We start from the raw sequence: 12,451 nt of genomic DNA on the forward strand, positions 1-12,451 counted from the left end.
TTTAAGTTCCTTCTCATGATATCACTTCCCTTTAATAGGGAAACTAACTTTATGAACAAACTTTATTGTCATAACTTGCCTAGAATGTTAAGGTTTCTTCAATAAAACAATAAAATTCTGACAACTTAGAAGTCCAGATAAGTAAATATCACATCTAGGTTGTTATTTTTTTTAAAAAATAAAATAAAATCTCCTACTATATATATATAGTTGAAACAAATGATTTTCTAGCACAAAGATAGAGGATGTTTATAATATATAAACTAACCCTTCATTTTCCATCTCTATTCAATCTCACAATAAGGGTTTTGGTAGTACAAGATAACATTGTCGGTTTTTATTTCATTCATCAAGACAATCTTACTTGCTTTCAAACTCTGTAGCAAGTTTTTCATCCACTACCTTTAGTTCAAATCGAATTATAATGAAATAGATTCATTCAACATCTTGCACAACAATCGAACGGGAGACTCTTCGTGCATGTGAATTAGAACAATCACAAGAAAATTAGTCTCACTTGTAATTAGAACCAATATAAGGGTTTTCGTATTACAAGGGAACATCTTCGGTTCTTTCATCAAGACAGTCTTGCTCAATTCTGAACTCTGCGTTAACCAAGTTCAGTCACCACCCACTGAGTCAGATTCATTTAGTAACTTTCACAACAATCGAAATCTGACCTATCGTGCTCGTGTATTATTAAAGAAAGATGGCAAAGTTGGTGGGACATGTAGGAACAGGTCTTGGTTTCTTTCTAATAGGTATTTGGCACTTGTTTAACCATATTAAACTACATGTTTTGCACCCAAATGGCTACACTTCTTTACTATGGTTCCCAACACCAAAAATAAGACATTTTGAACTTTTCTTGATTATGTGTTTTACCTTAATTTTCTTATTAATGGAAATTTTTGGTAATCATAATCTACTAAATTTAGATGGAACAATCCCTTCTAACCATCTTCATTATCTTGAACATTCATGTATCTCTTTATCTTTATTTATTTATTCATTTTTCTCCATGTTAATTGACAAAATTACCCCTACAATCCATTCCCAAAATGGACTTACAAATTTTCTTGCATCAATTGCTTTTGGCCAAGAATTACTTCTATTTCATCTTCACTCAAGTGACCATATGGGGGTTGAAGGACAATACCATTGGCTTTTACAAATAGTAATTTTTGTGTGTTTAATCACTACCCTTTTGGGAATTCCATTTCCTAATAATTTCTTGAATAATTTTGTTAGATCTTATAGTATTATGTTTCAAGGACTTTGGCTTATGGTTATTGGTGTTATGCTTTGGACACCAAAATTTATACCAAAAGATTGTTTTATCAATTTGGAAGAAGGGTATCAAGTTGTTAGATGTCATGGACATAAATCACTTGAAAGAGCAAAATCATTAGTGAATATTGAATTTAGTTGGTATATTATTGGAACCACTTGTTTAGTGGTTTCTCTTTATTTGGTTGGTTTCAAGATTTTCACAAAAAATATTAATGTTGAGTATCAATCCTTAAAAAATAATTTTGAGGATAATCAAGAAGTGGATTTTGTGGATGTTGAAGATCAAAAGAGAAGTGAATTGAAGAAGAAGTTTGTTGAAATGGGCAAAGTGTTTGCTACATCATTGACAAGATAATAATAATTATTATTATATGTATTATATAGGCAAGAAATGAAGAGTTCATTGTAAAAGCAAGGGATTGGAATGTACAAAAAAAAAAAAGGGGGGGGGGNGGGGGGGATGTTTGGTGGTTGATTGTATATTTGTTTTTAGTATGAGTAGAAAATAGTTTTAGGGTCTATCGAAAATAGTTTTTCTGTCTCTACGAGATAGGAATAAGATCTATGCATACTCTATTGTACATATGTTATGCTACATTGTCATTGTTGTTGTTGTTGTATAGTAGGGGTGTATTGTATTTAATTTATGGCCTTTAATTAGGGAGAATGAGAAAAAATATGTATATATCTATGTTACACACAATTTTTTTTTTTTTTTTTTTATAAATGTATTATTTATTTATTTATTTATTTTTGTAATAGGTCTTGTGGTCTAGTTAACATTACATTATTTGACCGGATACAAAGTAATAACTGATTTTTAAAAAAATTCTGTAACATTTGCGATCAATTATTAGTGTTGACAGATTGCAGATAGGCACACACATTACTTTCTCTGTTCACTTTTATTTGTCATGTTGCGTTTTTCGAAAGTCAATTTGACTAATTTTTAAAGTTAAATTAGATTACATTAATTCGATATTTAAAACAAAAAAATTAGATATCTATACGAAAAGTACTATAAATTGCAATTTTTTGCATATCAATATGATAAAAATACATCGTAAAATATTAGTCAAACTTTTTATAGTTTGACTCTAAAAAAGAAAACTGTGACAATTAAAAGAAATAGTAGTTATTAAATATAAGATGATGTAAAAACATAAGGCATAGGAATGTACAAAAATGGGGGTGGGGGTGGGGTGTCCCTCCAAAATATAGTGCTATCTTAAATCATTAAATCACATGCATTATAACTCACCTACTCCACACATTATGAAAATTTCACTCCACTAGTCATATTATATGAAAAATAAAAAAAAGACATTGACACTATAATTTCTCAACTATAATGATTTCTTACCCAAACCTTTTTAAAAATTTTAACTTTGTGTTTCTCTTTTGAGTTCAATTAATTTAATTTGCGACGCTTAAAGTTTTGATAAAGTTTTTTTTTTTTACATTTGTGTATATTATGAATGAAGTAGCTTTACATTTTTGAACGATTTTATTTTTAGAAATATATTTATAATAACATGCCATTTTATTCAGATTCAATTTAAAACTCGAACCTATATTAAGCTAATAATGTACTTAACCAATGCGATATTAGGAAGTGCATTTCGTTTGTAGTATGTCTACATGTTATTCTTATCACATTTTCATTTATACGTTGTAATATTTTCCGACTAAGTAGTGTCATGAAGGGACACCACTTACTCACAACCCACAAACTAGCACATATGCTGGATATATGTGTTGGGTTTAGCAAGGTGTGAATGGAAAATAAAAAGAGAAAATGAAAAGTGGAAGAACCAATTTTGGAGGGAAAATGAAAAGTCATCATTGCAAAAGTGCAAATGAAAGGTCATTTTTACCATATCGGTAGAAGAAAGGAAATTGTTGTCCTTATATTTGGAAACACTTCCTTTAGTTCTTAAAGGGTTAAGAAGAAGGTGCCCCCTCGCGCCGTCGTCGTCGCTCGCTCGGCCTCGGCTTCGGATTTGGCAAATGATGTGATTGATAATATTTTTGGACAAAATTTATTTAATCAATCTTGTTAAATCATTTCCTTTCTCTTATAAATTAATTCAGAATGTTAATTAAATAACATAATTAATTTGGCACAACTGAATTTATTTGAAATTCACGTGTAAAGGTAATCTTTCCAAAAAGTCGTTACTTTTTCCAAACGGTAATCCTTCCGAAAAGTCGTTACTTTTCCCAAAGGACACAATGTTCTGGAAAAAATGGGTCTGAACAGATTTTCTGAACAGACGCGTTCCTTGTTGCAAATGGCTATAAATAAAAGGTATTTTTCGTTTTTTCAAACACTGAAATTTTTCCTCTCTGCATACATTTTCTTACATAAATAAAATTGTCGATCGACTGAGTCTGTGTGCGCGCTTGTTGCTGTTCTTGCGTTCGCTGAAGTTATTGAAGTTTGAGGTACCGCTACTTCTTTAACAGGTTAATCCGTTTTATATTGGGATGAATTAATCTGCAACCTCGAGTACAGTGAGGGGATTAAATTTCTTAAGGAAACACAGTGGTTTTTGTGGACTCGGATTAAAAATCATTCTATCAATTTCATCTTTTTTCTGTTTCTGTATTTTTGACTAACCTGAATACAGGAGATAACAATATGTAGCTCTGTTCATCAAAATTGAGACAGATAAAAAAAAAGCACCAAATGTTGTCTTTACTAAAATTAACATAAGATAATAAGAACGATTAGTTGAATATTAATAGTGTAACACATAAACATCATATTGAACAATAGCATCCTTAGTTTTCACATTCAATGAGATAGTCTTTGCTTGAACATACCCTCTAGCGAATCGGAAAAGCCCACTACCACCGATCACCGGCATCTCGCGGACCGTCTCGACTATCGAATTCCGACCGAGCACCGCTAACGAGCTACCATTATATTTCCCTTCAATAAAATTAAAATTCATGATCATTAATAAACTCAATTCACTTAATGAAGACGAGCCATAAAACCCTTGTGCCCTTCCAATAATATTGGAACTCAATTTTGGTTCTAGGGTTAGGGCATTATCTATCATGTTGACTATGCCAAAACCCGTTTTTGCGGTGTTTTTTGGTGGTGGTACGATCATAATTGATGTTGGTTTCGTGCCACTAAGGATATCATGAAAATAAAATTTGAAATGGCTAAGTTTTTCCCTTTTTAGACTCATGGACTCTCTATTCATAGATTTTTCGAACGCATATTCATCTTTTTTTCCGATAATTGGAAAAACTACGAAAGATATGAGAATGAGGATTGTACCAAAGAAGTGTAGGAGTTTAGCCATTGAAGTGGAATTTTTTGATGATATGAAAAATATTGGAACAATCTATTTATAGATGGTCAAATCACAATGTTCAATTATTTAAATATGAAAAAAATTAAAGTAATGTTATAGTGGTTAAAGGGTCCACCAATTACTATAATTATGAAAAGGAAAATAGTTTTATGACTTTATTATATATAATAATAATGTGCGAAGTAAATAGAAAAATCGTGAAATAAGGTTGTAAATTATATCATAAATTTGAATTTGATTTCTTTTTAGTACAAAAATTAAATAAACGGGCAAAGTGAGAGAAATGACTTCTAGTAGGTGGAGTCTAGTCCCTCGAAAGATATATCTGACTTAAAAATTAGTGGAGATTAAAATAAAACAAAAAGTAGTATATTTCAAATCTACTAATTACTATCTTAATTAATCATTAAATCACATGCATAATGTTCACTTATTTAATAAATATTTTTTTTTAAAAAAAACTAACACAAATAAATTAATATATAGATACACATATTCATTTTACCGAACAAAGTTTGAAGGTGTGCAAATAAAGTGAACTAATCCACTGGTGATTTAATTCACGCTAAGCTATTTTTTTCACCAAACATTAACTCATCATGTTCATCTTCATCTAGCCAATTCATGGGTGATTTCTTCAAATTAAAGGTGAAAATGGACTCCCCGGGAAAGGAATCAGATGAGAACGGTCAATTTGGTTTACTTAAATATTTCCGTTAGTTAAGAAAGAAAAATGATTCAAGAAATAGACATAAAATCATCCTATATTAGATCTAAGCTTGCATGAGAGATGAATAACATAGGAAGTTTTTGATTTCTCAAAGCAATCGAATTTGTAAGTTCTAAAGCGAAAATATAATTATTGGTTGCAGTGGCTAAGTCAATTCATCTTTCTTTCACTTCTAATACTCCAAAACATCTCCCATATATGTTAGGTGGTCTGATATTAACCATAAAAAATTAAAAGGACGAGCATCAAGTAGGACGATTAATGTCTATATATGTATATATGTTTTTAGATTCAATTAGGCTTTAATAAATAAGGTATTATCAGTAATGAGTTGCAGGTAGATCTCAAACCAATACAAAAATTATGATAGCGTGTCGAAGCTCTATTATTGGTTTTAGGAGGAACAAGGTTATGTTGTTGTAAAAGAATTGCGACGGAGAAGGGTTGCATACCCACTTTCTTTGGGGAAAAAAATTATTATAAAAAAAGGTAAATATGTCAAATTATAATTAATTTTATATTTATTTTAAATAAGTTTAAAAGAATGGTTACCAAAAAAATCAAAATAAGTGAGGTATAGGTAATATCTCAAACCACAGGACAAGTGAGTGTAATAGAGTAAAACCTAGAGGGAGGTCTCTGAAATTATCCCTATATTATAATGTGCGAAGTAAATAGAAAAATCGTGAAATAAGGTTGTAAATGATATCATAAATTTGAATTTGATTTCTGTTTTAGTACAAAAATTAAATAAACGTGCAAAGTGAGAGAAATGACTTCTAGTAGGTGGAGTCTAGTCCCTCGAAAGATATATCTGACTTAAAAATTAGTGGAGATTAAAATAAAACAAAAAGTAGTATATTTCAAATCTACTAATTACTATCTTAATTAATCATTAAATCACTTGCATAATGTTCACTTATTATGATAGTTCCACTCTACTAGTCTTATTATATGGGGGAAAAAAGTGTGTTAGAAGCTAGGGTTTTCCAACTACATTGATTTCTTTCCCAAACTTTAACTGATTGTCTGATTTAATTAATTTATAATAGTATCATTTTAAAAAAAATCTCAATTAATTTTTATTATGAAATAAATACAATATGGTAAGATCGTACAATTCGGTGCTCATATGAATTGGGTCTAAATAAATTTTTACTCGTAAAATAGTCTAATCAAACGTTTAAATAGAAGGATTTTTACATAAATAATCTATTTTAAAAAAGATAATATAGACCGATTATATGATTATACATATATTATATATAGACTATATGTACATTAAATATTCGCTTACTACATTTATTTATTTATTATAATTATATTATATATATGAATTGTATATATATTTGTTTGTTTATTATAATAATCTTTGCACCAAACTTTACGTTTCAAATGTCATAATGTGTCTCACACCTTGTCTACTATGTGATGATAGACACTTTATGCATACGGGTGTGCAAAAATCGATTTAATCAATAAATTGAATTGATAAAAATACTATTGATTTATTGGTATAGAATTATTGGGCCAATGATTTTGTAATTTTTTTTATTGGATTATTAGTTTTGTTTTTGGTTTAATGATTATTGTTAATGGTTAAATCGATAATCCAATAAGATTATATTAAAATTACTATATTACTCCTTATTATATATCTATGACTTTAACATTTTACCAATCCTATTTTTAAATTTTTAGTATTAATTACTATTCTCGATATATAGTATTACCTTCTCTCTTCTTAATTTTAGATTTGATCGTGACAAACAAAAATAGTTAATGTTGTTTCCTCAATTTATTGTGTGAGTCTTTAGAAGGAATTCAAATAATTATATGTTTTAAACAAAGTAATCAACGTAGAAATTTGTGTTGAACTTCTATTTCACTACTATTTCTATTTTTATTAGCATGATGTATATATGATCACATGAGCGTTTTCTTATCGGTGAAACCGAAAACCGATCCATTAAGAACCAAAAACCGATAATAAATATCTTATTAGTTTGGTTACCAGTTTAGCATGTTAAAAAATCATAAATAAATAAACTAAACCACTAATACATAAAAACTGAACTGAACTGTCCGATATAGATCTCTAGAAAGATTCTTGATGGCCCGCACGAGTGAACTCATTATTCTTTTCATCAAATGCATAATAGATTTGACGAACTCCCAAATACACTTAAAAAACTTAATAAAAATTAATCGGATTAGGACTAACATAAGAGTCATTTGGTAAAGATTTATGAGTTATTTGTACAAAAGGACTAATTTGAAGAAAACTAAATAAGTGTTCAATTTTTTGGGCTATTTGATTAGGACATTTGCAAAAATGTTCTATTTTGAAGCCACAATTTTAATTCTTCCACCGTAAGCTAAGTTTAATAAATGAGCCAAAAAATAAAAATTCATCAAGCCACTTTTAATAAATTATTAGAATTCACAAATAAACACTTTTTAGTCCTTGTAATTAAAAATTTATCAATATCTCAAAGTTTCAAATTATATCTTGGAGTTTTATAGGTAAAATTTAAAATTTCATGGCAATGATTATTTTTTTAAAATACGGTTAAAAGTAGTTAATGCGTGATAATTTTCCCTTTCTAAAATTGTATTCTGTGTAATTAATATAGCCCATTGGTCTAAAATGGATACAATTTAAGGAATTATCTCCAAAAAGGCCATATGGTGCAAATAATCCAAGCAATTTCAATTTGATAAAGCTAATGTCAATATTAACAAGTTATTTAAAGAAAATAAAATTATACATTAAAAAGAAAAGCTTAAACTACATTATGGCAAATCACAATTAACTTTAACTTTAGTAACATATATATATATATATATATATATAGGTGAGAATATTAAGAAACTTAGAGACACAAAGTTGGCTATCTGTTTAAGTATTTATTAGGTTATGTTAGTGTAAAATTCTAGAGAATTGTTGATGCTTCAATAATATACTACTAGTTATTAACAATTTCGAGTGTAGACTGTGTAATCTTGCTCATATTTCGATCTTAAAGTTAGGATAAAGAAAAAGGAGCGTGGTAGGCGAATAATTAGCAAAAAAATTGTTCATTCATGATGAATCTTCATAACGGAACCAACCTCAACGTGTTCGATATTAAGGCACAATTATTGTTTGTTAGTGCAATTGGATACAAAGTTAGTTATTATTGGGCTAGAAAACCAACACTCATAAAAAGGTATAAAGCAAATGAATGTTAGTGCAAAATTATGAGAATTCTTGATGTTTCAAGAATAGTAGTTAACAATTTCTAATTAATGCAATATTTTTTTCAAGAGAATTGGTGAGGCTTAGTAGAAAGTTCTTTAATTATCAATAAAATTAATTAAATGCATTACTATGACAACTTTCAAGAAAATATACCTAAAAGGTCACTTTTTAGACAAATCTTTTTCTTTCAATTTTGGTAAGAAAGTTGCTTTAAAAATATGCATATTTTTAATGGAAGTCTATCAAAAATTGGCTCGCGAAATCTTTTCCAACAAAATATCTATCGAAAATTTTATATTTGCAGTTGACCTCCATAAAAAAAATTACATGTTTTTGTTAAGTACATATATTAGATTATTTTATATAACAATAGTCAACTTATAATTGAACACTTTCATTTTTGTTCATCTTGGAATTAGCCATACATGTCTTAAATTACATGAATATAATTAATTAGCAAGAAGTTAACTCAGAATTCTTTGGAGTATACCAATATGGGTTGTGGTGCATTGGGGGAGTGTTTCACTCTTAACCAGAGATTTCGGGTTCGAGTCCTGGGTATGAAGAAAATCTTGTTGGGAGCGGCACCCCCGAATGAACCCTACAAAGTGCGATCCGAATTTACTCGAAACTCTAATGTGGACTTCGGACACCGAATGGAAAACCAAAAAAAAAGAATTCTTTGGAGTCAAAATGGAGGATAAATCTTGTTTAACCAGCAAAAAAGACTTTTTTTTTCTTTAATCAATCCTTTAGTCAAAGCAAAATAATTTTTTTCTTCTTCTTTTGGGAGATTCTTGGTAACATTATCCATATATAATATTAGAATATTTGATAGCTAATTCGTATCTAAATAAAAGAGAAAAGTTAAGAGTCCTATAAAATCAAGCTCATAATTTGTCGATTTATCTTTTGGGTTAAAATTTAAGGGGACAGAATCGTGAGGCCCAAAATTTTTGAAGTGATTTATAGATATACTTACATTAATGTTAGTGGTTTAGATCAAATTTTTAAATGATCAAATCTTTCGAGAAATTGAATATAAATTCTCTTATTTAAAGTTAATGATCAAAAATACATTTAAACTATTATTTTTGTGAGTTTTATACCTCAATTATTCTTTGTTCTTTTTATTTACCTCAATGAATAATTGAGATATAAAACTCAGGTTGGGCACCGGAACGGGTTGTACCGGTACCGTTCCGGTCCGTTCAGATCCGGTAGTATTCGGGACGGGATGGGATACATTGAACCGGTACACGGAACGGAACGGTATCATGATTTGGTACCGGTACCGGTTCATCCCGGTTCATTCCGGTTCCGTTCCGGTCCCGGTAAATCATTTTTAATTAAAATAAAAAATAATATTTTTGTCATTATTTACTTTTATTAGCATTTCTTTTTTGTTTATTTAATTTTTTAAAATTACAAACTTAAGTTATTTAACTTACAAGTTATAAGTATAACTTAATAACTTATAAACTTCAAAAGATTCAAATCTTTAAAACTTATAACATAACTACATAAGCTCAAAAACTTAAAAAAAAACTTTATTAAACTTAACTTACAAACTTATAATAATTTAAATGCTAAATGAGAATCAAAAGCCATCAGAAGATATCGCCCTTTTGACTATTAATTATGTTTGAAAATTAAATAGAATTTTAAAATACTTTTCCATATTTTTTACCAGTGGTAAAAACAATTTTTGTTTGAAATTAAAATAGAGAAGTACAAGTTTGACCTTTTGAAATTATTTACATTGTGACCAAATTGATTTCCAATTATTCTACACACATATATAAATGTATTAAAAATTCATCAAAAATTTATAAATTTCGGTGATTTTGAGCGGACATACTTCTCGTTAAAATGGTGGTACATATATATATCCACGACATTCAATAAATAATGCATATATACCCTCGTTGTCAAACAAATAGTGCATATATATCCTTGCCATCTAACAAATGGTGCATATTCACCCCTTTTTATTAACTGACACAGTTAAAAATTTTAATACTAGTTTTGTAATTCTAAAAATGCTACATGACTCGAAAAGTTACCTCAACTCTTTTTTTACCGCTCCAGACTAGACCTAACTAAAGAAAATTCAATTTCCTTTATATACAGACACCACCCAAACTTATTTTATGACTGAGTAGAAGAGGGAGATTGATTTTTTTCATTTGGTTCGAATCTAGAAGGGTAAAAAAATATATATGCAAGATGATTTAAGAGGACAAATGATATTTTTGAAATTAAAAAAATAGCGCTTAGATATTTTCTTAATTTAGTAAATATAAGTTGTTAATGAAAATAATAAAAACATTATTTGTAAGACGGTGGAGGTATAAATGCATCATTTTAAATATTTTTAATGAGGTGTATATCTGTTTTAAATACAAAATAAGGGTTATTTTTCTTTAGACAAAAATGACTTGTAAAAAGCAAAACACGATAATTAATATAAGACACATAAACTAGGTAATATGATGTAATTGATTAGATAACATTAATTATATTTAATTATGTAAAAGTATTTTTTTTTCCATCATTAGTAAGAAGAAACACCAAAAGAGAGCCTCTATTACTTGGATTTTCTTATTTTAGACAAAATATTTGAGGTCACTGATGATCACATATAACTTTTACTTTTTAATCACCAACCTTATATATATATATATATATATATATATATATAATAATATAATCCTTCTTTATTAGTTATGGACAATTTAGGATATAATCATCACAATCAGAGGCAAAGCTAAAGGTGTAAAGGGTTCATCTAAGCACTTGTCATTGGAAATTATATTATATATATAAAATTAAAATTAATACTTAATCTTTTCAGTAAATATTGATCAGAATAATAATGATATCAAGGATGATGAACATACTCGATATCTCTTCCTAAATCCAATAATACATCTTTATAACAAGAAGTCAACAATTCTCTGTAACAATATCTTATTATAATAACTATATTTCATGTTAAATCAATTTTTCATTTTATATTGTATCATATATTCCTTATAACAATATTATTTTGCTATAAAATAGAAAAAAACGAAATAAACTAGAGACATTGTGAAAGAGACTAAATGGTCATTTGATTGGAATACAAGTTATAATGAGATAAGTTATGATGAAATTATTTATACTAGAATTATTTCTTATTAATGATTTAATTTGTTATACTAAAAATAATATTCATGACATACTTTCAAAAAATAAATTATTTATTTACAAAAATATCCTCATAAAACAAGAGTTTTAACTACTCAGCCCAAATTGCATGCAATATCACAATTTTCTTTAAAAAATTAGTTGCTCTAGAATATCAGAGTATCATTTGCTTTATTTGATCATATCGTAATATGAAATGAACCAATAAGATATGAATAAAATATTTTTTAGATTCCTTTATGAGTTGGAATAACACAAGAATTCAAAGCAACACACATAAAACATATCAACTAAATTTTTGTTAATAATATTTAATTTTATTCTATTAATTAGCATGATCATGTTAAATTGTCTTATTATTATACTACGTACATTTTAAAATTGCTAAGAATCGATATTTAATAATATAAGATATTGAAGTACAAGCAAAAGGTGCAATATTAATATATAGGGTTTGAAGGGTAATTTTGTCATTTAATAAGTTTATCCGACAACAAATTACAATAGAATTATTTTATTACCTAGGAGAAAAAATAACTTATTCTGATATTAATTATTAATCTCAAGATAAATTATCTCTGACTTGCAACTAAACAACAAATTAATGACTCAATCAGTTTATATATATATATATATATATATATATTATCAATGAAA

At 27.9% G+C, this 12,451-nt stretch overlaps 2 protein-coding genes across 2 annotated transcripts; one reads left to right on the forward strand and one right to left on the reverse strand.

The window, feature by feature from the left end:
- The first annotated feature begins 704 nt into the window (after nt 1-704).
- On the forward strand, nt 705-1,648 carry LOC125860195 (uncharacterized). Its single transcript, XM_049540109.1, has one exon. It carries the CDS (start codon nt 710-712, stop codon nt 1,646-1,648), a length of 939 nt encoding a protein of 312 aa, XP_049396066.1. The 5' UTR covers nt 705-709.
- A 2,371-nt stretch (nt 1,649-4,019) lies between these two features.
- LOC125843994 (dirigent protein 19-like) lies at nt 4,020-4,616 on the reverse strand. The gene has a single exon (XM_049523214.1). It carries the CDS (start codon nt 4,614-4,616, stop codon nt 4,038-4,040), a length of 579 nt encoding a protein of 192 aa, XP_049379171.1. The 3' UTR covers nt 4,020-4,037.
- Between the last annotated feature and the right edge of the window lie 7,835 nt (nt 4,617-12,451).

The sequence above is a fragment of the Solanum stenotomum genome, chromosome 1, assembly GCF_019186545.1.
Source record: "Solanum stenotomum isolate F172 chromosome 1, ASM1918654v1, whole genome shotgun sequence".
NCBI classification, from domain to species: domain Eukaryota; kingdom Viridiplantae; phylum Streptophyta; class Magnoliopsida; order Solanales; family Solanaceae; genus Solanum; species Solanum stenotomum.

What these genes read in the sequence shown, in the direction of transcription:
- LOC125860195 (XM_049540109.1), top strand. Translation starts at nt 710, where the DNA reads ATGGCAAAGTTGGTGGGACATGTAGGAACAGGTCTTGGTTTCTTTCTA.
- LOC125843994 (XM_049523214.1), bottom strand. Translation starts at nt 4,616, where the DNA reads ATGGCTAAACTCCTACACTTCTTTGGTACAATCCTCATTCTCATATCT.